This window comes from Lonchura striata, chromosome 10, assembly GCF_050655825.1.
Source record: "Lonchura striata isolate lonStrDom1 chromosome 10, ASM5065582v1, whole genome shotgun sequence".
NCBI lineage: Eukaryota > Metazoa > Chordata > Aves > Passeriformes > Estrildidae > Lonchura > Lonchura striata.
Genome location: NC_140712.1, coordinates 22866360 through 22894117, shown reverse-complemented (window position 1 = coordinate 22894117; position 27758 = coordinate 22866360). Strand labels below are relative to the sequence as shown.

Genomic DNA, 27758 nt, shown 5'->3' with positions numbered 1-27758 from the left:
CCCCGTACATGACACATGTGTGTGAGCAGCCCCAGTGCAAAGGTCCCCGTGTCCCGGTCCCCGTGCCCGGGGGTGTCGCATCCCCGGCCCTGGTCCTCCCGGCCGGCAGGCAGCGCTGTCTCCGGCACGGCGCGGGGCCCGAGGCCGCTCCTGGAAGCGGAAGCGGCAGTGGCGGCCCGGCGGGGCGGCTCGGCAGCAGCGCCGCCGCGGAGCTCCGTGAGTACCGGGGGGAGCCTCGGGGGCCAGGCAGGGAGCTCCGCTTCGGGCAGGACCCCCGAGGGCCTTGGGGCTCCTGAGGTGGGCGAGAGGAGGGGGCTTGACCCGGGGTGGCCCGGCCTTCCGCCCCCGGCTAGGCCTGGCCGCCGCCCCGGCCGTGGAGAGACCCCCGGGTTCTGCCCGCATCCACCCCGGCATCTGTGCCCGGCCGTGGGGGCGCTCCGGGATCTGCCCCTGGCTGTGCAGGCTCGCCCGGGATCTGACTCTGGCCGTGGAGGCTCCCCCGGGATGTGCTCTTGCCGGGGAGTGCCCACCGGGATCTGCCCCTGCCCGTGGAGGGACGCCCCGAGGTGCTCTCCGGGCTGTGCAGGGTCCCCCGCATCCGTCCCCTGCCGTGGAGGGACCCCCGCGGTCTGCCCGCCGCCCCCCCCGGGACCTGCCCCGGCCATGGAGCAGCCCCCGGAGCTGAGAGCCCCCCGGGCTGACATTGCCGTGCCGGGTGGCCGTTCCCCCTGCTATTGGCTCGTTAACGTCTGCTGCTCTTCGGTTTTTATCCTTTTTCATGCGAGAAGTAGGTCGGGTTAAGAAATAGCAGCATCTGGGGGTAGGTGGGGAGAGGAGATTTGTTCTTTGTTGGAAATCTTCAGATGAAACGAAATTTGCAGTTCGGGTTTGAAGGTTCTTTGTCAGTTCCTGACGCTGACTCGAGCACAGCACTGCTCAGTGCATGCCTTGGACCCTCCTTCCAATTGGACAGGGCTCTTTTGTTCTGGATTCTTATGCTGTAAATAGCATGAGCAAAGGAAAGACCAGTGTTTGTTTTGTTTGTGTTGCCAAAGGTGAAACTAAGCTATTTAAGATGGGTTTGTGTCAAGGTGCAGATCATTTCTTTTTTACTCCTTTGGGGGAGATGTCTCAGCTGCTCTGGAGAGCCAGTCCATCAGAGAGCTCTGCCAGCTGCCCCAGCCTGTGCCTTGAGCTCCAGTGATCCTTCAGTCCTGTTTGCTCAGGGGAAATGCTTTATTTAGGCTGTATTAGTGTTTTGTCAGGCCAACATGCTCTGCCCTCGCAGCGTACACAGTACTTGTGCAGTCTTTCCATGCTATATATAGACACCCCTCCCTGCCTTTGAGGATTGACAATCCTACACCTTGGGCTCTCCAGGAATGAACTATGTGACAGGAGTTCATAGCTTGGATCCTTTTGGAGCTGCCCTCAGCTCTGGGATTTATAGTGGGAGGACTTGGTTTCCTCATGCCAGACCTCTGGGCTGACAATTTCAGCTCAGATACACTTTGTAAAGCCCAGCTGACTGCCGGAAGAGATATCTGCTGAATTAACAGCCTGTTGGGCAGATAAGGCTTGTGTTGCAGATAATGCTTTTTTCTGCATTTGGGAAATGCTTTTTTCACTGTGTCCCCTTCTGGTATTTGTAACTGGGACAATATAATAGTGGTGATCACTGCTAGACCCTTCTGAACTTAGTTTGAAAGGAGATACAAACAAACCCAAGAAGTTATGGAGAATAATGGGAATAAGGACGAGCTGCCTAAGCCTATTGTGTGGCCTGATGGTTCCAGATCAGCTACCAGTGTTATTTCTTCTCAGCAGTTGTTGCTTTTGCTCCTTTCCTAATCATCCCCTGTTCTGATATCAGTGTAGTGAGGTGATTTGTGGAGGTCTCAGAGGGAAATAAGCAGGTGGGAGCTTAAAGGGGAAGAATTTCTCCACTTCATGACCTAAAATGAGTGGTTGGTATGTGTGGGCATGGGAAACACAACAATAAATCTGTGGCTCCGTGAAGTCTTTAGTCCCTGCTGAAAGGCTGAGTGGTGCCAACCTGTTTTCCAGAGCAGAAAGATATTTCCTAGTTTTCTTCCTTCTGCTGTGGGTTTTATTCCCCACATGAAAGGATGGTTATTATAAAGCATTTTTGCTGTGGGGTGTGTTGGGAGTGTGCAGCGAGGGTTTGCTAGAGCTGAAGCTCTGCTGTTCTGTTTTTTCCAGAAACATGCAACATGGCAGCAGCCATGGAAACTGAACAGCCGGGCCTGGAAATCTTTGAGACTGCGGGTCATGAGGAGCAGGTCCCGAGGGAGGAGCAGCCAAAACTGGAACCTTTCTATGTAGAGAGGCATTCCTGGAGCCAGCTTCGGAAACTGCTCACAGATACACGGAAGTATCATGGATACATGATGGCAAAAGCCCCTCATGACTTCACCTTTGTGAAGAAAAATGATCCCGAAGGACCTCATTCCGACAGGATCTACTATCTGGGTGAGCTGGCTGTGACAGTGGCTCTGCAGGGCTCTTTGGGATTGACTGTTCCTGACAGCTGGGAGTTCCTGGCAATTAAATCTAAAGGGATTCCAGGCCACACTTGCTGGTCAAAAGTCATGATTGTGATCGTAATACCTCATTAAAACTTGTGAGGTCATCTCCCATGAGAGTGGCATGATTGGAGGTGACCCATTAGGCTTGGAAAAGAGCTGGGAAATGTCCTTTGGGGCATGTTCCCAAGCTGGAAGTCTGTTCAGTCCCTTTTCTGTCACTCCAAGTAATACTCTCTGCAAAAGCTATATAGGTTTATCTCCTTTCTCCTATTACAGCTGTTGGGTGGAACTTTGTTCTTCAAAGTTTCCTTCCAAAGCAGAGATTTTGAAAGTCGTTTGTGCCTCAGTTGACGATGGAGCAAGTTTTCCAGGAATCCTGTGGGGAATAAATAGCAGCATAGGTCAGGGGCAGCTTAAAGAGTAAATACCTTTCTCAGAATTTTTTGCATTAATTATAAAAAACTTAATTTAGTTTGTTATTCTTGGATTCAGTGCCTCACTTGTGCATTGTTTCACTAATTAATGTTCACTTTATAGAACTGATTTGGCACCATAAGTGATACTGTGGGCAACCCCCTGAGTGGCTTTTTGGAGCAGGCCTTGTGGTGGAGGAATGCTTTTGTCAGGAGCTGCAGTAGCTGAACATAAATCCATGAAAACCTGGTTTAGGGAGAGAAGCAATGGCTGAAGCAGAGGCCTAGGAGCCAGAACTATGTTCTAGCCCCACTGCTTGCCACTTAGGCTACTTGCTTAAGCTCAGGTTTGTGATTCACAGAGTCTTTGCATGTGCTGTGCAGTGACATAATCAGAAAACTGCTGGTCATTTTCCTCTTTTCACAAGATGGGAGTCATAATCCTTGGATGATGCTGAGTTCAGTCACGTCACGGGTGGGTTGAGGTTGATTCCCCTAGGACGAGCTCTGGTTTCCCAAGTGCCACTTGCTGATCTATAGATGTGGCTTGGCCTTTCCTTGGAGCACACCTGCCTCTCTCTGTGCTGATCCCCATGGGCCTGGGCAGGAGCCTTCAGAAATCTTGAGTATCATTGAGAGAGAGGAGCAGGACAGGGATGGTCAAACCTCCCTAAAGGTCAGTTACCTGTGAAACACAGGCTGTATATCCCAGACAGGGATATTGGCACAAAAGCCCTCTTTGATTTATAAGGCTTATGGAATAAAAGGGCAGTAAGAAGACACAGAGTGCTTAGAGCAGCATGGGGTAAGCCTGGGTGTCATTGTTCTCTGCCTTCTCTGTGACTTGCACTTCTGTGAAGCAAGGGATTCCCAGAGCGAGGCTGTAGTGCAGAGACCATCAGTACTTCCACTGGTAGGAAATGCCTGGGAAACTGTTCCTGGGCATCTTTGAGAGTGTTTGGATTATTAACAGAAAGCTAATATACTTTTTTTCACCTCATTTTCACAATAGCAATGTCTGGGGAGAACAGGGAGAACACGCTCTTCTACTCTGAAATTCCCAAAACCATAAACAAAGCTGCCGTCCTGCTGCTTTCCTGGAAGCCTCTTCTGGATCTTTTTCCGGTGGGTCGTGATTTCTTTCTTGCTTTAAGCACGTGGGATTTGGGGTTTTCATAGTGAAAACTTGAAGTTTATTGTCTTAAAAATGTAAAGATTCTCCTTGTCCATGCCAACCCTGCAGCCATCCCAAAATGAAGCACAGCTTTCTTCTCAGTGTTTGGAGTTCCATGCGCTCTGCTTGCTGGTTGATTCCTTTGCTGGCAGAGATGGCAAGTGCTAATTTGCATCAAGTTCTGTACTGTGAGATCCTGGGGATTGCTGAAGGAGCCTGGAGTCTCCAATCACTTCCCTGCTGTCTTGCAGGGGAAGTGATGATTCCCCCAAGGATCAGTCAGTGGCTCCGTGACTCATGCTGGAGCAGAGGATCCCTTTCCCACTCACTGGGATGTGAATTCCCTTTTCCCTGCTGCACATAGCGAGCCTGCACCATCCCATCCCTTGCACCTTGACAGGCTGGAGGAGGTGGGACAAACCCCACATGGAATGAGGTGGATTTTTCCCTGTGTTATTTCCCGGGGCTGTCAGCCATACATGAAACTCTGGCTGTGCTCTCCTCCCACCAGACCAGTCACTGCATGTCTGTGAAAGTGAGCAAAGTTTCTCTTGTTCATTCTAATAACAGACCCTCAGTCTGAGCTTTCTTCTACCATGGAATATTTGGAATAATGCTGGCCTTGCTATGGGAGGAGTGGCTGTCAGTTTACAGTTGTGTGGGATCTGATCATGGCCTGCACCTACGAGTGCTGATGGCAGAGGCAAAGCAGGAGTGGGCTTCCAGCCGGCAGCAGATTCTGGAGGAGGAGGATGTCTGCTCAGCCATCTGCTCCTGGAAGCAGGGTAAGGTGTGCAGAGCAGAGCTGTTGATTGGACTTCTCTGCCTGTTTTCAGGCCATCCTGGACTATGGGATGTACTCCCGGGAGGAGGAGTTGCTGCGGGAGAGGAAGCGGATCGGCACCGTTGGGATTGCCTCCTATGATTACCACAGAGAGAGCGGCACCTTCCTGTTCCAGGCAGGGAGTGGGATTTACCATGTGAAAGATGGAGGCCCCCATGGATTCACCGTGAGTTTACTCATCTTCTGTCTCTCTGCAGGACCTTGCTCTGGCAAGGAGCTCCTTTGGCTTGGAGTGAGAGCAAAGCGCAGATCATCAGCAGTTATTGCACTGGCACAGGAAGTGACCTTGATGACCCTGGAAACAGGGTTATCCACAGGGTTGTGTTTCCGTTATTGTAGAAACCCAGATGCAGGGCTACAAGAAGTGGTAAACTGTGGCAGCAAGGCAGGATACCAGATTTGTTTGATTTTTCATGACTAACAGTATCCATAAAAAGCAACAAAAGGCTCTGTGCTCTTTCATGAAGTTAGACATCATGTCACAGACAACTTTTGTCCCCAGGCTGCAGTTTCCAGGTCACTGTTCCATGGTCAGTGCTGGATGTTTTACACCATTTTTACACCATTGAACTGTACAACTTGCAGAACAAGCAGCCTTCACTCTGCTAGTGCTGAAGCTGGCCTTCAAAGCTGAAATAATTTATTATTAGTATAATAGATACCTGGTGTTTGTCTAACCCTCTGCCAGGGGTAATTTACTGTGTCTTGAGTAGCTGTTGAAGGACAAGGTTACATGTTCTGCCAGCCCCTTTTAGGGTGCTGTTTTTAAGAATGTACCAAGCTTCTCTACACAAGCTGCCCTCTGATTTGAAGCTGATCCTCAGCTCTGGGTAAAGAGGCCTGGTGGGACCATGACAGAGGCACAACTTTCCCTATAAAATATCTGCATGGTATTTTTCTGTGTGTAAAGTGGGTAGATTCCTCTCTAAACATGTATTTGAAGTCAGTGTCCACACTACTGTAGTCTTCTGAAATCGAGGGTACTTGGCGGATGTGTTCCTGTGTTATCATATCTTACTGTGTTTTTCTTTTTAATCCAAATAGCAACAGCCTTTAAGACCCATTCTGGTAGAGACCAGTTGTCCAAATATCCGGATGGATCCCAAGCTTTGTCCAGCTGATCCAAATTGGATTGCATTTATCCATTGCAATGACATCTGGATATCTAATATAGAATCCAGGGAAGAAAGAAGGCTGACGTTTGTGCACAATGGTAATGCATCCTGAATTAAATTCTTCTACCTCCTCTGCACTTGTTCTTGCTAGATTGCATACAGCAGTGGCACTAAAGGTTCTTCTGAAATGGGGGTAATGGCCACTGTTTTTTCCACCTTGTTTGTCACATTTATAGACTTCCTGTAGTGCAGATACTGTGGGATGATTCTTTTCCCTGCACTGTGCAATCTGGCAGAATGAGTTATTTGTTGGATACATATGGAAGGGCTCTTCTCCTGAAACACAGCACATTGCTTTTCACTGGAACAGCCTTTTTTGTGTGGAGGAGCTGTGGGTGGAATAGAGCTGGAGGAAAGTTTCTGTCAGAGAAATCAGGCTGCAGAGACTTAGGAACAATTTAGGCAGTTTCTGAATAGCACTGAGGCTTCTGTTGGCCCCTCATACTCAATAAATTAGGTTTTCACTTCTTACCCTCTTCAACTCTGTTTTAGGCATTTATCATGGAAGAAAGAAAATGGGAAATTGTGGATAAACACTTTAAAAATCAATTTGATTTTGTATTTAAACAATAAAATTTAAATTTTAGTCGTTGAAATTTCTGACACTTCATAAGAATGCTTTAGACTATTTAAATGCTTAATATTAAAATATTATGTAAGTACAGTAAAAATAAACTGTAGCAGTGACTCCTTCTCAGATGATAATTATTTATGGAGTGCTGCTAAGTTACCTCCAGGGTAACAGGAAAAATATTGAAGCCCTATGGATATACCATCATGTTGAGATGTTATGTAAGTCTGTTACTTTTGGTATGTACAGTGAATGAAATACTGATGCTTTCATTTTTCTGAATATTCATGGTTTCGGTTTCAGTCGTTCAGAAAGGTTTGGGGTTTTGATTCTCTTAAAAGTTGTACTTCCAATTCACTGAGCTCAAGTAGAGAGAACATTTTCTTTCCTTGACTAATTGAGAGCCTGATTAGGTAGAAGTAAGAAGAGAGAATGGCTTTCCTTTTCTAAAAGAATCTACCATGTCATAGAGGATTAAATCCTCCCTAAATATATGAACAGAGAAGGCTGGAAGCAGAAAACAAATCTGCTGAGAAGTCAGATTTACTATCATGTAATTGTTCCCCTGGGGCTGAACTTGGGCTGTATTTGGGATAATGCAGAACTGGTTTGGTTCTGCAGCACATCATGAACTAATTCTTTGGTGTCTTTTTTTAGAACTGGCTAATGTTGAGGAAGATCCAAAATCTGCTGGCGTGGCTACTTTTGTGCTGCAGGAGGAGTTTGACAGATACACTGGCTACTGGTGGTGCCCAAAGGCACAGCCCAGTAAGTGTGGGGATCCAGGGTGTCTGACAGGCCCTGTCCAGTGCAAAGCTCTCTCTCACTCTTGTTTATCTTTATGTAATTTGGAAATTGTCTCCTTTGGAGCTGTCTGCAGCAGGGGCAGGTTACAGGGGTCTTGTGAGTACTGTGGGGAGAGAGAATTCCCTTCTCACAACAGAGGTGGGAGTTGTAGGAGTCTCAGGGCTTTGCTTAATGAAACATGAATCACAGGCTTTGTTGGATTTTTCTTCATCCTTCCAATCAGTTCAAGCTCCTGAGAGAATATTGATGCCTGCAATAACTGATAATTCTGTTCTATAATTCTGTAATGTTAATTAATTTACAGCACTGGATGGGGGTAAAGTTCTTCAGATTCTTTATGAAGAAAACGATGAGTCAGAGGTAGAAATTATCCATGTCACATCACCCATGCTGGAGACAAGAAGAACAGATTCCTTCCGGTACCCCAAAACTGGTGAGACCCTGAACTTACATCCCTGTTTCTGGAAGACACCTGTTTTATTCCATGTTCCTGACAGCAGTGACTCTACAAGACTAGAGCAGAGGGGTGTTGAGTCTTTGAACTGGTGTCCAAGTGGTGCAAATGTGTTTGGGGAAGCTGCTCTGGAGGCTGGGTGAGTCACTGGTGGCTGTGCTGATACTGCAGCCGTGTGATTACTGAGGGCTCTGGGTGTCAGGAGCTGGCAGGAACCCGCTCTCATTGTCACTGTTTGAGCCACTCTCTGGGATCCTGGAAAACCTGAGTTCTTGAGGAGTTGATTCTCATTACAGCCCTGTGTTTCTTAGGGAGCAGCTCCACAATTACAGCCTTTGGGGTTTTGGGAGGGTTTCTGTTTAGCTGCTGGCAGTGCCCTGGCAGTTCAAGTTCTGGAGGACTCTGAGCTCCAAGTTTGCTGTTGGACTTTGAACAGCAAACCTGTCCTGCTGCACCCTGCCAGAAAAACCACCTGTGATCACATTTGCACACAGTGGATGATCTGGAGGCTTCAGCAGTGAAGGGCTGAGGGCAGGCTTGAAGTGGAGTGTCACTGGAAACAGGGAAGTGGAATTTAAGCAGACTTACTGAGGGCTGATTCACTGTCAGGTGTGGGGCAAGTTTGAACAATTCAACCTTTTTGAGATGTCCCTGCAGTCACAGCAGGACACATTGCTCAGGTAACAGTGGTTTGCTCTCTGTTCTTCACTCCTGAAATCTTCATTTTTTGGAGAAATATCTTCTGTTTGGCTGACCTTCTCAAGCTGAAGAATTCATTAAGATCTTGTTGATTCCCCAATTCACTGGAAAAGCTTTTCCTGATTTACTGCTTGTATCAAGGATAGAGAAAGGATCAGTGTGAGGCTGAGAAGCAAGAGGTGACACCTTGTGGTTTTTTGGTGCTTGTGAATACTCAGATTTCTGAGGGTATTTTGCCATGGCTCTATTCAATACAAAGAAAACAAGCTAACAAAAGCCCAAATCCCTTAAACAATATGTAGCTTTATTATTGTCGTGGCACTACTGATGGCAATAGGTTTTCGGTGTTTCATTTTCACAGATGCTTTTTAGCACTGGGTCACTTTCTATGTACCACTTGGAATAACAACCAAACAGTGAACCAAAGCTTGCTTTGCTATCCCAGTCACTCCTGAGCATTTACTTCCACCCTGAAACTGCATGCACTGACTGTGGGAGAGAAGACTGACTGGGACAGTAGCATGGCTCTTGATCTGTTTGCAGGATTACATCCTCTAAATCGCCCCACATTTGCAGTTTCTTTTTTCCCTGCCTGGTTCTGTGCTGTCTCAGACATGCAGGGAGGCTATTTGATCAAAGAGCATTCTGCTGTTTGCCTTTTCCAGTCCTGTATGAATAACACCACAATAATGCACAGCAAGCAATTGATGCCTGACTGTTAACATCTGTTTTTATAGGTACAGCAAATCCAAAGGTCACTTTCAAGATCTCTGAAGTGACAATCAATGCAGAAGGCAGAGTAAGTCTATGTTCTGTTTGTTTGGTAAATACATTTAATTGCTTTGATTTTTTTTTTTTTGGTGAAAATAATTTTTCAGCTCTATACAGAGAAACTTTCCTGGTTGTGATGGCTTCCTGGCTTCTCTGGGGGCAGTGCCCTTGGCTCATTCCTGTGCAGATACTCAGTGTGCAGCAGTATTTCTCAAGGCTGTGCTTTTCTTTGCTACCACTGGTGTGTGAGCTCAGCTGCAGAGCAGAGAAATGTAGGTCTGGATGGTTGGACCTTCTTATGTGACTGATCTCTTGATTGGCTGCAGATATTGGGAAAATTGGAGTGCAAAAACAGTGTATCAACTTACAAAAGCATGAACATATGGAAAGAGATGAACTTTGCTTTTGCCCTGGGATGTTTTAAACAGATGCAGAAATTTCCACAGCACAGATCTGTCCAAGATCTCTGGACAGATGGGAAATTAATCTTATCAAATAGATACATTAGCAGTCATAAATTATTGGAATTCTCCCAACTCTTTATCTACTTCAGGCATCAGTAATCACCTGCTGGGATAGTGATGCTGGTGTCAGCCAGCAAAGACAGGGAAAGCCTTTAGGACCTTTTGGGTACCACTGGGATTTGTTCCCAGTCCCAGCAGGGACAGACTGCAGCACTGCATTTCGTGGATTAGAACCACATTGATAACTGGGTGTCATGCAGGATGTTCAGCACCTATCTGTGAAAATCCTACAAAAGAGCTTGGTACAAATCACCTCGCCTTTATAGGGGGGAACTGAGAACTTAAATGAGTTGTGAGAGATGAATGATGGCTTTGTGAGCAGCATCCAGATTTCTCTGGTCCCAGCCCTGGCTGTACTGGCAGTGTGCAGCTCTCCTGCTGTGCTGGGGTCTGGCTACAGACAGGGTTCAGTCCCCTGTGTTGCAAAGGCTGAACAATCTAAATTGCATGAGCTGCACAGAGAAAGTCTTCTGTGTCCAGGCTCTCATGGTGCATGAAAAACTGGTTGTGGGGGTTCATCTCAGTGTCACTGAATTGCTGCTTTGTCAACAGATTGCAGATGTTGTGGATAAAGAGCTAGTTCAGCCCTTCGAGATCCTCTTTGAAGGAGTAGAGTACATTGCTAGAGCTGGGTGGACGCCAGAAGGAAAATAGTGCGTATGTTAATCCTGTCTCTGCTCAGAGGGTTTGGGGTCATACAGTCAGAAGCAGATTGTAGTGGTCTCTGTCTTCCTCCAGCTTAAGCCTGCTTTCACTTTTACATTGCTACCAACTTGTTTGTGCAAAGGGGACCATTTTTCCAAAAGCCAAACCAGAGCCCTCCTTGTGTCTTTCTCTGCTCCCTGGCCCTACTGCTTTGGGTTTGGGCACTCGCAGCCTTTGATGTGTGTGTCCTCTCAGCATCCCTGTGAGAGAGAGTGCAGTGCTATTATCCCCATTTTACAGATGGGGAACTGAAGCCCAGAGAGGTTAAGTGCCTTGCCATGGTCACGCAGGAAGTCTGTGGCTGAGGAGAGAAATGAGCCCAGGTCCCCCAGGCCCTAGGCTAGCGCCCTAACCACTGGACCATCCTTGCTGACCAGACTTACTGATCAGAAAACCTGCTGTAAGTGCTACTTACATTTGCATGTCATTTTAACCCTGTAGATGATGTAGTACAGTGTTTCTAACTCAGCAGAAGCTTCTCCGAAAGGATATTTCACTGAAAGAGTTGTCCAGCCCTGGCACAGGCTGCCCAGGGCAGTGGTGGAATCACCATCCCTGGAGGGACTTTAAAGCTGTGTAGATGTGGCACTTGGGGACATGGTTAGTGGTGGGCTTGGCAGTGCTGGAGGGATAGTTGGACTTGATCTTAAGGGTCTTTTCCACCCCAAATGTTTCCATGGTTTTCTAGAAGTGCACTCCTCCAGGTTTTGAATCTAAAGATGGCTTTCACCTTTTAAATTTCTTTCCCATCCAAGTCTGGAAGAAATCCAGGGACATATTCGCTGTATTATCCTGTTTTTTGCAGAATTATTGTTGGAGCTACAAATAAAGCCATCAGAATATGGCAGGGGCTGCTGCTGGTCCCTTTAGGTGCCAGTGTTATTCTCTGCCAAGTGTAGATCTAACGATAGTATTTTCACAGGCACCCTGAAATTTCAACTGAAATTTTTTCTGCTTCATTGTTCCCTCTGATTTTTCTCTTCTCTTTCTCCCTTGAAGCACAGTTCAAATCGGGGAGAGCAGAATGAGTTAAACTTTTGAACTTGCAGTGCTTATGCAATATTAAAACGAAGTGAAATAGGTTCTTGTGTTATGGAAGAGATTTGTTTATGTGGGTGAAATTTTGCACGTGACTTAATCTGCAATAGAATATTCTTGACTCCCTCAAAAAGCCTAGTGCTACTGAGTGTCTGCTGAGATTTTCAGACTTGTGTCATACTCATGTTTGCCTGTTATTTTCTCTAATATCTGTGTCCTCAACAGCATCTGGTCCATCTTGCTGGATCGCTCCCAAACTCGGCTTCAGATAGTCCTGATCCCTCCTGCATTATTCATCCCCACAGAAGATGATGCAATGGAAAGACAGAAACTTATTGATGCTGTACCAGATTCTGTTACACCTTTCATTATTTATGAAGAAACAACAGACATCTGGATAAATGTAAGAATTTGAATTTCAGCCTTCTCTGACAGTTTGTAGCACTCGAGCAACATTGATGTTACTGTGCTGCCAAGGGGAGTGATCCCATCTTGCAAGTTCTGTGCATATTCAGTGCTTCCTGCTATAAAAAACAGGATCTAGACAACAGATTTGGGATGTGAAAACAGACCTGCTGTGCTTGAGTTAATGCAATACTCAGAGCCAGTAGTAGAGCCCAGGGCTCTGGGTGTTCCCAGGTAGCCCCTTCCCCACAGTGTCACTGGCACTTTCCAGGTTCTTGGTGCCAGTTGCTGGCACCAGCAGTGCCACCAGATGAAATATTCTCCAGGCAACAAAGATGGATCAAGATGATACTGGGTGAACAGTCCTGAGTCAGTTAACAGGCACTGAACCCCCCTCGAGCTACATCTGGTCTGGTGAAACAGATTAAGGGTGTCATGTTCTGGTGAGCTGCAGGGCCTGTGCTGAGAGCAGTCATGGGTGTGCCTGGTAACTCCTGTAAACTGTGCCTCTCCTCACACTGCTGCACGTAACTCTGCAGTGACATCCCTTGGAGGTGTGCCTTGGAGCATCAATCACTGGCACACAGGTGCATTTTTCAGCAGAGAACATTTCCACGAAGCCTTCCAGTGAATGGTCATTATACAGCAAGTGTTCTCTTACATACCACATTCTCTCCTTAGTGTTTAGTTTTAGGATGGTGCAGTGAGTTTCCCTTTCTCCATTATTCTTACTGTCTGAAGTGGTTCTTGACTGGCAGCTTATACTGTGAAGAAAAATGCTCCCAAATCCTCCAGAGATTGTCCCTTGAAGCAAGAGCTGTTGATGAATGGGAAGATGATGTCAGCTCATCCTTCTTTGAATAATCCTTCACTTGGAGGCATCACAGGACAGAGGTCTAAAGAGCTGGACCCACCTCTGTCTAAGCTAGAAGGACAGGTGCAGAAAAAATTAATTACTTTGGTGACCAGGATACAGAGTTAGACTGGCAGAAGGCTGGAGCTGCAGGGATGTGGCACTGGCTGCAGACCCCCCTGGCTCCAAGGGTGACTGGTTCTCCCAGTAAGGGACAGTGCTGCACCCAGTTAGCCTGGACTGTGTGGTCTGTGTTGAGCAGCAGGAGGAACATAATTTGTGTGACTGCAGTGCCAGAGTCCTGCTGATAATAATCCACTGCTCTGTCTCCTCAGATCCATGATATCTTCCATGTCTTCCCTCAAACCCACGAAGATGAGATAGAGTTCATTTTTGCCTCCGAGTGCAAAACTGGTTTCCGGCACCTGTACAAGGTCACCTCGGTTCTGAAGGAGAGCAAGTACAAACGGTCCTGTGGAAGCCTCCCTGCTCCGAGTAAGGGGAATTGTTCTGGTGCTGTAATTGGACATTTGTTGCTGACCAGGGAGGAAATAAATGTCCTTCCAGCTGGCAGAAATTACTGTCTTATTGGAAACTTCTGCTATTGTCCAGGAAAGCACTTCAGTGCACAGTCGTTCCTCTGGAAACTGTACAGGGGTTATTCTATTTTCAGCATGCATTAGTTTTAGCCCTGATCCTTCCTTATGGAATAGATGGAAAATTTTCCAAAAACCAGATGGAAAACAAGCTCCCTGTGATACTGTGAGACATAGTTGGCTTTTCCTCTTCACTGCTGGAGCTTGGTCTTGCTCAGATGCAGGAAATTGCTGTGTGCAAAGCTCCCAGAGTGTTTTTTTCCACAGCATGTGTTTTTAAATTCACAGTTTCATGCTGTGATACTTAATTTACTTAGTGTGTATTGAAGGCACCTACTGACCTCTGTATGCACAAAAAATACACCTAATTTTACTAGAGGTTCCAGGTTCATGCAACTATTGTGGGTCTTTTTCCCACATAGCATTATATCTTGAGCTGATTAGATTTCTCTGAATGCATCTGAGTTGTTTTTCTTGCTAAGTCGCTCTCATTCTAAGGGAAATGAAATAATCTTATAAAAGCAGAGTTCTTGCAAAATTCTGTATTTTTGACACCTCATATTTCCTTTGCCTGCCTGTTTTTCAGTATAAAACCTTTATTTCTATGCAAGTGGCAAAATATTTTTAGGAATAAAAATCTCTGTACATTGGCCATTTGCAGGTGATTTCAAGTGCCACATCAAAGAGGAGATAGCAATTACCAGTGGGGAGTGGGAAGTGCTTGGCAGACATGGATCCAACGTAAGTCTTGATCTTGCTTCATGGATATCCTGCCACACACACTGCAGGGAGATGGTTCCTTGGAGGGATCAGCATCAGTTTATTAATCCAGTATGGTTTTAGCCAAAATACACAGTATTTCTGTTCTGTGTAACTTGTGAGCTTGCACAAGGAGGGAGGGAATGGTCCCCAGACCACTGCTCCTCTAGCTCTGAGCTGGATGAATTCTTTGATCATTTGAATCAAACTGACAGAGTTGTAGACAGTGAGAGCAGTTGTTTGGTTTATCCCTTGCAGATTGCTGGGCTCCAGCTCAGCATTATGGAAGTGGGGCAGGAGTGATTAGGGTAGACTTTGGGGTGGTAGAACTGCATATTGAGGGATGTGCTGTTTGTTTTGTTCCTGACAGATCTATGTGGATGAAGCCAAAAAACTGGTGTACTTTCAAGGCACAAAAGACTCACCTCTGGAGCATCACTTGTACGTTGTTAGCTACGAGAGCCCCGGGGAGGTGAAGCGCCTGACGGAGCGCGGTTACTCGCACGCCTGCTGTGTCAGCCAGGTACCTGTGCCTGCCAGGGCTGGCTGGGCTGTTCTGCCTTAGGCAGGCTTCTCCTGTCACTCAGCAGACAGGGCAGTATTAATATAAAACAAAAGCAGATTTTAGGCTGTGTTGTGCTCTCATGTACTTTGCACAGTCTGTGTAAAACCAGACTTGATTTCCCGGTTCCATTGCTCTCCAGCTCACTTCAGGCAAAAGGAGCTGGGATGAATTGTTTGAAACTCTTTGAGCCTGACTCTCTGCCTGCAGTGGACTAGAGAGCAATCACCAGAGGAACTGAGCCTGAGCAGCATTGGGTGGAGTTCCAGGAATCCAGCTGGGAATTCATGGCCCAGAAGAACGTGTGTGACAAGCTCCTCATGCTGCTCTTTGATTTTCAGGTGTATCTTTGGGTTTGGCATGTTAAGGACTGCAGTGTTTCAGAGGCAAAAGTGCTCAGATTTCTGGTTTAATTTGGTCCTTAAGCATCTTCTGAAATATCAAATGCAAGAGAAATTATCACTTGCTTGTGGTTGTGCACCGAGGAGTTCAAGGCATGTTCTTTTTCTCCCCAGGATTGTGACATGTTCATTAGCAAGTACAGTAATCAGAAGAACCCCCACTGTGTGTCACTGTACCGGCTGACTGGATCAGAAGATGATGCAGCTCATAGGACTAAGGAAATCTGGGCTACCATTTTAGATTCAGCAGGTAATGGCATGGGTGAAGAACAGGAAAAGGACAAGCAGGATCACAGAATAAAAGATATCTCAGCGTGTGCTTGCTTGAGATTTGCTGTTGTGACTGACCATATTTGTCTCTGGAACTCAGGCTTGTGTGAGGAGTTCTGTGAAGTACAGGAGGGACGTTTTCAGCTCAGCAACAAATGGATATAAACAGACCATGAAGGAATTTAGAATGGAAATTACCATTTTTCTCCTGTCAGTTTTAGCTCAAGGAGCAATTTAAGTGCACTCATTGCTCTGTGTGCCTGGTGAAGAGTGTGTTCCTGGGGAGGGAGGTGCACTTCTTAAATAGTGTGTGCTGCTGCCTACTCGTGTCTTCATGAGACAGCTCCTGGGCTATAATCTTCCACTGGATTTCTGTTGCCTTTCATTTCTCCGTACCTGAGGCATACTCCATGTCCTATGCTTTCCATGTGTTAATGTAGGGAGTCCTAAGTGGGATTAGGAAGAGATAGGACATTTGTAATGGCTGTGTCAGGGAAGAAGAGTTACTGCCATTCACAGGAGAGCAGGCATGGGAATGTGACAGGGCTCAGAAAGCTCACCTAGGGCTGGGGCACTCCCAGTCTCTGCCTGCATCCAGCCACACCCACTGGAAAGTGTGGGAGAGCTCCACTGGGATTGCAGTGAGACTGGTGACAGGACAGTGGTGCAGCAGAGCTGTGTTACTCACCCATTCCTGTTAAAACGAGGCTCTCTGTTCCCTCCCATGGCAGGTCCTCTTCCCGATTACATTCCCCCTGAAGTGTTCTCCTTCGAGAGCTCCACGGGGTTCACACTGTATGGAATGATGTACAAACCCCACAACCTGCAGCCTGGGAAGAAGTATCCCACGGTGCTCTTCATCTATGGAGGCCCTCAGGTGAGTTGGTAGGCAGTGGGATGGGCTGGCAGAGATCACTCCACTGCTCTCCTGCAGGAACACTTCCTGCTCTGTGCTGAGAGCAGCAGGTGACATTTTACCTGTTTGGTGAGGAGATGCTTGGCCAAAGGTGCTGTAAGGATTCGTTGTTGCCAGGTCATGGATCCAGGCACTGCCACTTGCCTGAGGACAGGTATAGAGTAGCAGAGCTGGAGCTGGGGGAGAAGGGAATCAGGTAGTCCTTGTTCCCAGTTCTGTCTCCTCCTCCTCTCCAGTTGCCTCACTGGACCTCAGTTCAGCTCTTCATACCTAACACAGAATGGTTTGTTTTACTGGGAGAAGAGTTTATTGCATAACAGGGAGAGGGAATCCTGCAGCAGGGAGTAGGGATCTTGATAACTTTACATTATAAAATTGTTTAAAGATTTAAAGAAAAGTAAATATAAATAAAATCTGAAATTGGATTAATAGATGACCTCTGGATTCTGTGCTGCTCTTGTGTTCCAGGTACAGCTGGTGAACAACCGGTTTAAAGGCATCAAGTACTTCCGACTGAACACTTTGGCCTCTTTAGGCTATGTTGTCGTTGTCATTGACAACAGGGGCTCCTGCCACCGAGGGCTGAAGTTTGAAGGAGCCTTTAAATACAAAATGGTAGGTGGGCTCTGAGTCTGGCTCTGTTCTCAGCCAGAGATGGGTTTGAGTGCCAGTGTTACCTGCACTGAAGCACTGGTTTGGCGCACACTGCCTTTGTGACACTTCTGGGGTTTGGGGACAGGAAATGTGTATAGGTGAGAGTTCAGGGAGGAAAGATGCTTGATGTGGGAAAGATAAAATGTCATGGTTTGGGGTTGTGAACCAGCTGCAGCCTGACACAGGGTGGTTCATAACAAGACTGCAACTCCTCAAAGATACAGTTTGCAGTTCACATGAACAGGACAGTTGCATTCTGAGCATGGATCACTCCTGAGTACAAAGCTCTGAAGGTGGTTACCTTGGGCAATCCTGAGAATGTAACTTTTGCATGTAACTAGCAGAACTTTGTCTCTGCCCTGCCAGGGACAGATAGAAATTGATGACCAGGTGGAGGGGCTGCAGTATTTGGCATCGCAGTACGACTTCATCGACTTGGAGCGTGTGGGCATTCACGGCTGGTCCTACGGAGGCTACCTCTCCCTCATGGCTTTAACACAGAGGTCAGATATCTTCAGGGTATGTTCATGCATTGAGTACTTACTCTGGTGGTGCAGACAAAATTTTTCCTTTAATAATGTGACTTCCATGGGTGGTGACAGCACAAAAACCTTGGAGTTTGCTCTAAACAAGTTAGGACACAGTGCAATGGCTGTTTTTTTCAACACTCTTCTATTTGGGTGACTTCAGAGAGAAGTTGCTTTTCTAGCAATTGTTGGACTGTTGAGCTTGCAATGACTTAGCTGTGCTCCTGTACCTCTACCTCTCTCTGGTCACCTGTGCTGAAGGTACCTTAGGTAGTGTCAACTGCTGCCCACTTCGTGCCAGCTGAGCTGTTTGTGCTGTGAACCAGGTAAGGGAAATGATCCTGGTGAAAAACAACACCTCCTTCTCATCCTCTTTTTGGCCCTGAGAGAGTAGTTCCTTTGCAGACTGATCTATTGCCAGATCAAATTGCCCATGCTGCTGCATAGCAGTGTGTTCTGAAGCAGCCAGGGGGACAGCCTGGGGAGGGGGAGAGGTACTGGAAAGAGGTTGTTGTGCCTGCCTGACTTCAGACCACTATAATAAACAGCCAGACTGCCTTTGGGTACAGGTGTGGGAAAAGCTGGTTATTGAGATGTGTTTTGTTCTTTGTGGCTACTCTTGCTTTCCTTAAGTCCAACCTTAATATTTCTGGGACGTTTGACCATTATTTGTCTCAAATCTTTAACAATTGTATTTTTGCCGTTACAAACACCTGCCTTGCAAAGGGGTTTTAGGTGATTTTGTGATGTTTTTTTTCACCTGGGTATTTTTTTCTGCAAGCTGGTAGTAGCTATGCAGGGTAGTTTGTGGAGTCCTAGGAAGCTGTTTCTGTTAGACATGCAAATGGACCCAAACCCACAAAACCTCACAGAATGCACTTCCCTCAGCAGGGGTGTGTTTAGAGTTGTTTCCAATTTAGCTGTAGGCTCTTCCTGGTTTCCTGCGCTCAAGGATCACAGTTGAGCTGTGCTGTGCTGTGTGTGAACTGGGGCAGAGACAGGAGGATTGCTTTGCTCCTTCCACAGTTAGAGTGGGATGAAGGCATGGGAGGGAAGGACGTGGCCAGGTCAGGGCAGTGCTGTCATTCCCAGGTCATTGGGTAGTGCTGTCATTCCCAGGTCAGGGCAGTGCTGTCATTCCCAGGTCAGGGGCAGTGCTGTCATTCCCAGGTCAGGGTAGTGCTGTCATTCCCAGGTCAGGGGCAGTGCTGTCATTCCCAGGTCAGGGGACGTGCTGTCAATCCCAGGTCATTAGGCAGTGCTGTCATTCCCAGGTCAGGGCAGTGCTGTCATTCCCAGGTCATTGGGCAGTGCTGTCATTCCCAGGTCAGGACAGTGCTGTCATTCCCAGGTCAGGACAGCGCTGTCATTCCCAGGTCAGGGGCAGTGCTGTCATTCCCAGGTCATTGGGCAGTGCTGTCATTCCCAGGTCATTGGGCAGTGCTGTCATTCCCAGGTCATTGGGCAGTGCTGTCATTCCCAGGTCAGGACAGTGCTGTCATTCCCAGGTCAGGACAGCGCTGTCATTCCCAGGTCAGGGGCAGTGCTGTCATTCCCAGGTCATTGGGCAGTGCTGTCATTCCCAGGTCATTGGGCAGTGCTGTCATTCCCAGGTCAGGGCAGTGCTGTCATTCCCAGGTCATTGGGCAGTGCTGTCATTCCCAGGTCAGGACAGCGCTGTCATTCCCAGGTCAGGGGCAGTGCTGTCATTCCCAGGTCATTGGGCAGTGCTGTCATTCCCAGGTCAGGGCAGTGCTGTCATTCCCAGGTCATTGGGCAGTGCTGTCATTCCCAGGTCAGGACAGTGCTGTCATTCCCAGGTCAGGACAGCGCTGTCATTCCCAGGTCAGGGGCAGTGCTGTCATTCCCAGGTCATTGGGCAGTGCTGTCATTCCCAGGTCATTGGGCAGTGCTGTCATTCCCAGGTCAGGGTAGTGCTGTCATTCCCAGGTCATTGGGCAGTGCTGTCATTCCCAGGTCAGGGCAGTGCTGTCATTCCCAGGTCAGGGCCAGTGCTGTCATTCCCAGGTCAGGGGCAGTGCTGTCATTCCCAGGTCAGGGCAGTGCTGTCATTCCCAGGTCAGGGGCAGTGCTGTCATTCCCAGGTCAGGACAGTGCTGTCATTCCCAGGTCATTGGGCAGTGCTGTCATTCCCAGGTCAGGGGACGTGCTGTCATTCCCAGGTCATTGGGCAGTGCTGTCATTCCCAGGTCAGGGGCAGTGCTGTCATTCCCAGGTCAGGGGCAGTGCTGTCATTCCCAGGTCATTGGGCAGTGCTGTCATTCCCAGGTCAGGGCAGTGCTGTCATTCCCAGGTCATTGGGCAGTGCTGTCATTCCCAGGTCAGGACAGTGCTGTCATTCCCAGGTCAGGACAGCGCTGTCATTCCCAGGTCAGGGGCAGTGCTGTCATTCCCAGGTCATTGGGCAGTGCTGTCATTCCCAGGTCAGGGCAGTGCTGTCATTCCCAGGTCATTGGGCAGTGCTGTCATTCCCAGGTCAGGACAGTGCTGTCATTCCCAGGTCAGGACAGCGCTGTCATTCCCAGGTCAGGGGCAGTGCTGTCATTCCCAGGTCAGGACAGCGCTGTCATTCCCAGGTCAGGGGCAGTGCTGTCATTCCCAGGTCATTGGGCAGTGCTGTCATTCCCAGGTCAGGGGCAGTGCTGTCATTCCCAGGTCAGGGTAGTGCTGTCATTCCCAGGTCATTGGGCAGTGCTGTCATTCCCAGGTCAGGGCAGTGCTGTCATTCCCAGGTCATTGGGCAGTGCTGTCATTCCCAGGTCAGGGCAGTGCTGTCATTCCCAGGTCAGGGCCAGTGCTGTCATTCCCAGGTCAGGGGCAGTGCTGTCATTCCCAGGTCAGGGCAGTGCTGTCATTCCCAGGTCAGGGGCAGTGCTGTCATTCCCAGGTCATTGGGCAGTGCTGTCATTCCCAGGTCAGGACAGTGCTGTCATTCCCCTCTCTGTGGCACTGGCAGGTGGCCATAGCTGGAGCCCCCGTCACGCTGTGGATTTTCTACGACACGGGGTACACGGAGCGCTACATGGGCCACCCGGAGCACAACGAGCAGGGCTACTACCTGGGATCCGTGGCCATGCAGGCTGAGAAGTTTCCTTCTGAGTAAGTTTTTGCTTCTGGCTCTTGTCTTCTTTTTCCTACCAGGAAAGTATAAGCTCCATAGACATATTTTTATTTCCTTGTTTTTGGTATTTCTCTAATGACAAATGCTCACATTAAATAATATTATAAAAACCCACAATACTCAACACTAATAAACTTAATACTCAAATGAACATTTGCATAATTAGAGAATATTTCATTTCTTTAGATGCATATTTTGTGTCAAAAGAAACAACAAAGCATGTCTTCAATTTGATTAGCACTTTAGAGCTACATTAAGCTAAACAAAAATTAGTTATTTGAGATGTTTTTGTATGTTCTGAGGCTGTCTCAGCAGAGCAAGATGGGGCCATGGGGTTTCTTGCAAAAGAGCTGACAGTCAGCAAGGTTTAAGGCCTCATATTCTTGAAGCTAGGAAGCATTGCTGAGAAATAAATAAGATACTCGGGTAAAACATCTGACTGTAATATGCATGTACAGGAAGAATTTTCAGAGGAGGAAGGAACAGGTTCAAGAAATGTGTCTATCCAGAGCAGTTTACAACTGTAGAATTACTGCTTTCAATGCAAATACTCTTTTCTGGGGAGTGTTTTTGTAGGGGTGTGTGGACTGTGAAATGAGTGGGATGCTGTCTAGAACTGTTTGCCTCTTGCTTTTCCCAGACCAAACCGTTTGCTGCTGCTGCACGGATTCTTGGATGAGAATGTTCACTTTGCACACACCAGTATTTTGCTCAGCTTTTTGGTGAGAGCTGGGAAACCCTATGACCTACAGGTAAGGCCAGAACCAGGGTGTAAAGTTAATGTGTGTGCCTTCAAGGAGTCCAGCATTGGAACTTGTGCTGGGCAACTTGGAATTCTAAAAAATTGTAACATTTGAGCCAAGCATTTTTTAAATGTTAATATTTTATGAATTAACAAAAAGAAAAAATGGGCAAATAAGCAGTTAAGGCTGTTCCTGAGGAGATCTGCAGCTGGAAGGCAGTGCAGCAGTGATCATGCAGCATGGAATAGGGTTCTGCATTTAATTAAACCTTGCTGGCTCAGTGCAGGTGGAGCCCAGGGATCCCACATCACACCCTAGAAGTGGGAATGTGCTCTGGCCAGGAGCTGCCTCTGCTCAGCCAGGCTGATCCCCTCCAGCACAGCTGGGTCCCAGTGGGTTCTCCTGGGTTCAGGCAGTGGAGGATGAGGTGTGTCAGTTCAGGTGCAGAGTTAATGCAGGGACATTCCATGGACATTGGGAATGTGGCTCTGGGACTGATTTAGATATTGGCGCCTTCAACTCCGGTGGATATTTACGAGTTTATTTTACATTTCAGATCTACCCTCAGGAGAGACACAGCATCAGGGTCCCTGAGTCGGGGGAGCACTACGAGCTGCACCTGCTCTACTACCTGCAGGAGAACCTGGGCTCTCGCATTGCTGCCATGAAGGCCATGTGACTGCCCTCAGAACTCTGCTCCAGCTGCTCTGCGGACAGGGAGGTGTAGGAAACTAGAGAAAATAGAATGGAACGTTGCTTTCTGGTGCCTGCCACACGTACACACCCTCACAGACACTTTTTTAAAAGTAAATTTGGTGCCATACGGGAAATTAAAGTACGGTGATCTAATAACTTTAGTTATTAAACTTTAAGTTTAAGCTGTAAATAAAATCCAATGTCTGTGGTATAATACAGTACCATGGGTGTTCTATTGGGGGACGAGCTGAAGCTGAAAATAACGTACTTCTACAGCACCAGATCTTCACTTTTTAGAAGAATTATGGCATAATTGATGTATTTTTACAGTGTGTTCCTTGGTATCTTATTACATTATACTGGATGATTTACTCACTACACAGCAAGAGTTTACCTGAATGGTTACAACTTTTATTAATTTTAAATGCTATCATATAGCTTTTATGCTTTGTGAAAGGGATGTGTCTCACTCCTTAGAAGGTGGTCACAAGTTGGACACATCTCCTGTTTAGATGTTAATTGTTTTTTAAGAAGAAAGACTTTTAAGCTGCCTCTTAACATATTTAAAGTTTGGATTCAGATCAGTTGATGCCAGGTTCTTTGATTCCTTCTCTCTTAGGATAAATCATTCTCTTTTCTTCCAGCAGCTTGAGAACCTATCCTGATTGTACTTGATTTCAGTGGAGAAGTTAATTGATACTTTACTGTGATATGGGCATAAGAATCTTTCATTCTGAGGTGCAAACTAACTTAAGTTAAAAATCAGAAACTGTAAACTTTCAAACAAGCTTCACAGTGCATCCTGTTGAGATTTTTCGCTGACGTTCACTCTGGAGCTGGGTTTGCAATACTCCTTCCTCACCCTCACATCAGCATGATATTGGCATATGCATCCTGTTACAATGTAGAAATTCAATACTCTAATTCCAAGGTCTGCAGAGTATGTGTGGGGAGACCTTACATGTGAGGCAATGTTGAATTTCCTCATGTATGAGGGGCTATTTCCCAGGCTCATGCCCTGTCCAGTCCCCTGTTCCTGGGTCCTTTCTAGCACTACTGTGCATGATGATGATGCTGTCTTTGAGAACCCTTTTCTGTACAGCTTCAGGTAACCCTCAAGGAATTGCAATCCCTACTGAGGTTTTAACTAAGCAGCAGGCTTGGCTGAAAAGCATAAGTGTGTGAAGGCACTTTTAATTGGCAACAGGTAGTTTAGGATAGAAATCAATAGAAAATTATTCTCATTAATCCAGTAAATTTTCCCTTTGGGACTTGCCTCTGAGACTCTGATAATTTTAATGGTTTTCTTAGAAACCTAAGAACTCCCTTTTCTTTCTGTTTTGGTACTAGAGAGAAGCAGAGCGTGTTTTTCTTTTCATCTGCTGAAAATCTGGAATCACTCTCAGTCTTTACGCTCTTAGAGCTCCACATGCTGTAATGTACTTCCCTTGATTTTGTACTGTTCAGCTTGGTGCCAGAACTCTGGGATTTAAGAGTCTGGCTGTATCGGATCAAACTGCATCGTTTTTCAGTTAAACTGCTGGGCATGTGCACCAAAGCCAGGGTAACTGGGGCAGTTACACGGTTATAAAAGCCTTTTTGTGACAACAGGATCTGGTTTTTGGGATACACAAAGGAGCCAGAGCCAAAGCCCTGGCTTTGTGCAGGGAGTTCCCTCTGCAGTGGGGTGCCTTGGTTCCGGCTGTTTGCTGGTGTTCAGATCGAGGTGGTTACAAGTGGATCAGTTAAAACACCATTAGCAGGTCAGTAACAGGTTGATTTTCGGAAGGGCATGGCAGAGAAGGAGCCCAGCCCCAGGAATGTCTTCTCTCAGCAGTTAATTGTGGCTGAAGCAAAGGCAGCATCCCTGGGGAGTGTCTTAGAGTCAGCACCGAGAGAGGAGGACATGTGCAACACAACAGTGGGTAAAGACAAAAATAAGCTTTTTCTCTGGAATTCCATTGTGTTCCCAATGTGTTTATGCTGTATTATATATACATATATCTATATCTGTTCATATATACATATATGTATAAAATTACCCATGGATAGTATTCACCTTTTCCAAGGTTGTTTATATTTTGTTCAATATTAAATTAACTTGCTTTTTTGGGGTCTTCTTGTTCTTTTTCTAGAGGTGATTACCCTTGAATGTAAATGTATATTATTTTTAAGATGAAATTGATCCTTTTGTTTAAAAACAGAACAAAAATGGCCTTCATCAAACAGTGCTTTTTTGGGGGACTGAAGAGCTAAACATTACATGAGTAAACCCGGCTGGGTTTGGATTTGAGGCAGGATGTGATTATAAGTGCTGACATAGAATTTTTAATAATGCATCCTTCCACTGTTTAAAATATAGACATCTAAAAGCTATTAAAGTACAATATACTGTAACTGCTCTGTTTTGCAACATAAATTATGGATTCTTTCTTTCCTACCATTTTCTTTTCTTTTTACTGTAGTTAAGCACTTTAAGACCCCGTGCTCTCTTATCCTGTGGAATTGCTGGAAGGATTTATCGCCAGAGTTTTGTAGTTCTTGCAAAAGAGATGCCTTAGATGAAGTCTGATTCCAACTAAATTCCCAGTGGAGAAAGGCCCCATTGTGATGGAGACTGCAGAGGTAGGAAGGTGTTAGTGCTGAGGGACTTTGCATCCTTTTTTTTTGTGGGGAGTGGTATTCCTGTACCTCATATGGCGAAGTGTTGGCCTGGCCAAGGACCAGGACAAGGCTGTGCCTTACAGTCCTGGAGATGGGAATGTCACTTAAGGAGGTTTCCAGCCTGTTTGATATTTGGGATTGTACTTTGTCACTTCCTGCATGTTAAAAAATCTCTTGGTTAATGTGAGTTTTAAGCAGAACTGGTGAGGTCCTGGGGGAGCACATGCAAGGGAGGTCGTGAAGCAAAAAGGTGTGAGGAGGAGCCTTTGCAGTGGCTCCCAAACCAGAGGTTGGTATGTCCCTGTGGAGATCCCTCTGCCTTCCAGAGGCTCTGTGTCTGCCCTGCTCTGAGCAGAAGCAGGACTGAGCCTTCCTTGCATGGTGGATATTTAGTTGCACAGGTGTCTTTGAGATGAATGTTGAAGAACATATATGAAATATGGGGATCTGGGTGCTGAGATACCGAAGTTGTTGTGTGTTGGTGTAGGCAGTTTCCTGTCTTTTGAGGTGGTTGGGTTTGCTTGTGTTCATTCCTGGTGAAAGCACGTTCTTTCACCCCATTTTAGTGCAGCTTCCAGTGATGCCTTGTCAGTGTGGGATGTGCAAAGCTGTTGGGTTTCACCCCCACCTCCTTTTGTTCTCAATGATCTCTTTTTATTCAGAACACAGTAAAATTAGTATCTACCCAGAACTGCTTAATTTTTACAAATTCAGTAGGAAAATGAGCTCAAAGCACCAAGCAAAGCTTTGAAAAATTACTAACTTCATTATATTAGAATGGAAAATGCATTCCCTACTTACTAGTGGCATTTGGAAATAGGCTATGGAAAAACTTTGAGTGGGATAGTGTAGTAATGCTTTAGCCCTGGAGTACCTGTGCCTGAACCTGGGTAGGAAATTATGGAGAATTCTCATACTCTGAGTTCCAACCCATATTCCCTGCCAGGAGGAGTGGGCTGTGCTCCTGCTGTGTGTGTCCGTGTGTCTGGCTGTCCTGCTGCTGCCGTGACACCCAACCCCTGCCCAGGCAATAACAGAGCTTGAGAAAAGGAAGCATTGGCCAGGTGAGGGCCCTGCCTTGGGCTGCCTGTTTCCTTCAGTGCCAGAACCCTGCAGAGACTTTCCGTGTGCCCCTGTGGAAGGGGCAGAGAGCTCTTCCTGTGGTTTTTCCTTGGCTGTTCTGCACAGTAGAAGTTCAGGTGTTTAATTTGAGAACATGAAGTGCCTGCTGTTTGCGTTAACAAAATTGCATGTCTCACTCCAGTGGGCTTATTGGGCTCCCTCCCTCCCCCTCCCGAGCTCCATGGCTTTTAATCATGTAAAGTGGAGACATTAGTTTTGCTGCGTTTTATTACAAAACCTTTGTTGCAATAAAGATGCTGCTAAATAAATTGAATTAAATGTTGGGTTTTTTTCTACCCTATTTTCAACTGTCTCTCCCCTTGATTTAGGAGAGCTTGTGTGTAATTAAATCTGTGCCCTCGCTGCGCTGTGGAAAGCAGCAGTGATGTGTGTTTGATGCACGTTGGGTGTTCCACAAAAGCATCTGCCACGTTTCCTGTCCCTTGAGGTTTGGGAGATGGATACCATCAGGAAGATCAGGCATTTCCTTGGCACAGCCATGTTCCCTCTCCCAGTGTTTCCATGTGAATGCTGTTCGAAGCCCTCGGCAGCCACCAGCTGGAGCTGTCGCACCGGGGACTGCAGGACGAGGTCTCGAGGTGGGACAAGGGCCACGGGGAAGAGGTGGCCCGGAGCTCCGGTGGAGGAACCTGTGGGAATGGAATGGGCAGTGCAAGAGATGTCCCTTCATGCAGTCACCTTGTGCTCAGCCTCCTGTTTGTCTCTCCGAGCAGAATGGGCTTTGCAGGCACCCCCGTTCCATGCAGTGCTATCCCTGAAGGTCTGCTCAAGGCAGATAAAATTCATGTTTTTATTCATTCCTGGTTTTTCACCCACAGAGAAGCACCCCCTGTTCAGGAAGAGGGGAAGCACTGGTCTGTGCTGTGCCCCATTTCTATATATGGTTCCCAGTTTGCAATCCTTAGTGTGCATCTGTGGAGGCTTCTGAGCTGTGAGGCAAAGGAGTGAAGATTTTGCAAAGTCCTTTCAGGCTAAAGGCATGGTATATTTTTAGTGTTTGGGGTCACAGTGCTGGTCTGGGACAGGATAACAGGAAAATCTTTCCTGGAAGAACATAGGGCCTGAGGATAATTAACCCTCCTGTCCTTTTACAGGATTAATAACAAAACTGCAAATGTCAGCTGAGATTAAAGGGCTGTGTTTTCCTCCCCTGCATCAAATCTTTTCTCAGGATAATCATTGTTCCAGACTGCTCCTGCCAAACAGACCTATGGAGAACCAGTGCTGGTTCAGTTTTGTTCCTTGGCACAGGCATGCAACACCAATGGACTGGCCCTATGAGACTGCATGTTTCCCAGGGAATTCCCAAAATCAGGATTTCCTCTTGTAAAAGCAAACAGCAAGAGACTGCTCCAAGGTGAAAACCAGCAGCAAGGAAATGATGACCCAAAAGCAGCAAGGTAGGGACCTGTGGGAGGAAGGAGTGGTGGTGCAGGGCTGGGACTGCATTCCCTCCCTCAGCATTTGGAGCCATGCTGTTTGCTTCCTGCTGGAAGAAAAGCCCTTTTGCTTTTCCAACAAAGATAGTTTGAACAATTTGCTTTCACCATTGCCCTCCCTCTTTTCCTTTCTATTCTACTTGCAATTTCGTTAGAAATAGATGAGTAAATACCGTGTACGTTTGTGTGGGAGCTGCAGTGGCTTGTGGTTTTATGATTTTCCCCCCAGCTGTGATTCATTGCTTTTTACATTTTTTAATCTAT

At 46.9% G+C, this 27758-nt stretch overlaps 1 protein-coding gene across 1 annotated transcript; it reads left to right on the top strand.

The window, feature by feature from the left end:
• Nucleotides 1-141: 141 nt before the first annotated feature.
• DPP8 (dipeptidyl peptidase 8) lies at nucleotides 142-26303 on the top strand. The gene is made up of 20 exons (XM_077785942.2): nucleotides 142-216; nucleotides 2224-2493; nucleotides 3975-4087; nucleotides 4973-5146; nucleotides 6025-6193; nucleotides 7384-7494; nucleotides 7838-7966; nucleotides 9424-9485; nucleotides 10534-10634; nucleotides 11950-12127; nucleotides 13318-13477; nucleotides 14240-14319; nucleotides 14708-14860; nucleotides 15415-15550; nucleotides 16302-16447; nucleotides 16955-17101; nucleotides 17507-17659; nucleotides 20645-20787; nucleotides 21450-21561; nucleotides 22109-26303. Exons 2-20 carry the CDS (start codon nucleotides 2235-2237, stop codon nucleotides 22229-22231), a joined length of 2649 nt encoding a protein of 882 aa, XP_077642068.2. The 5' UTR covers nucleotides 142-216; nucleotides 2224-2234; the 3' UTR covers nucleotides 22232-26303.
• Nucleotides 26304-27758: the final 1455 nt, after the last annotated feature.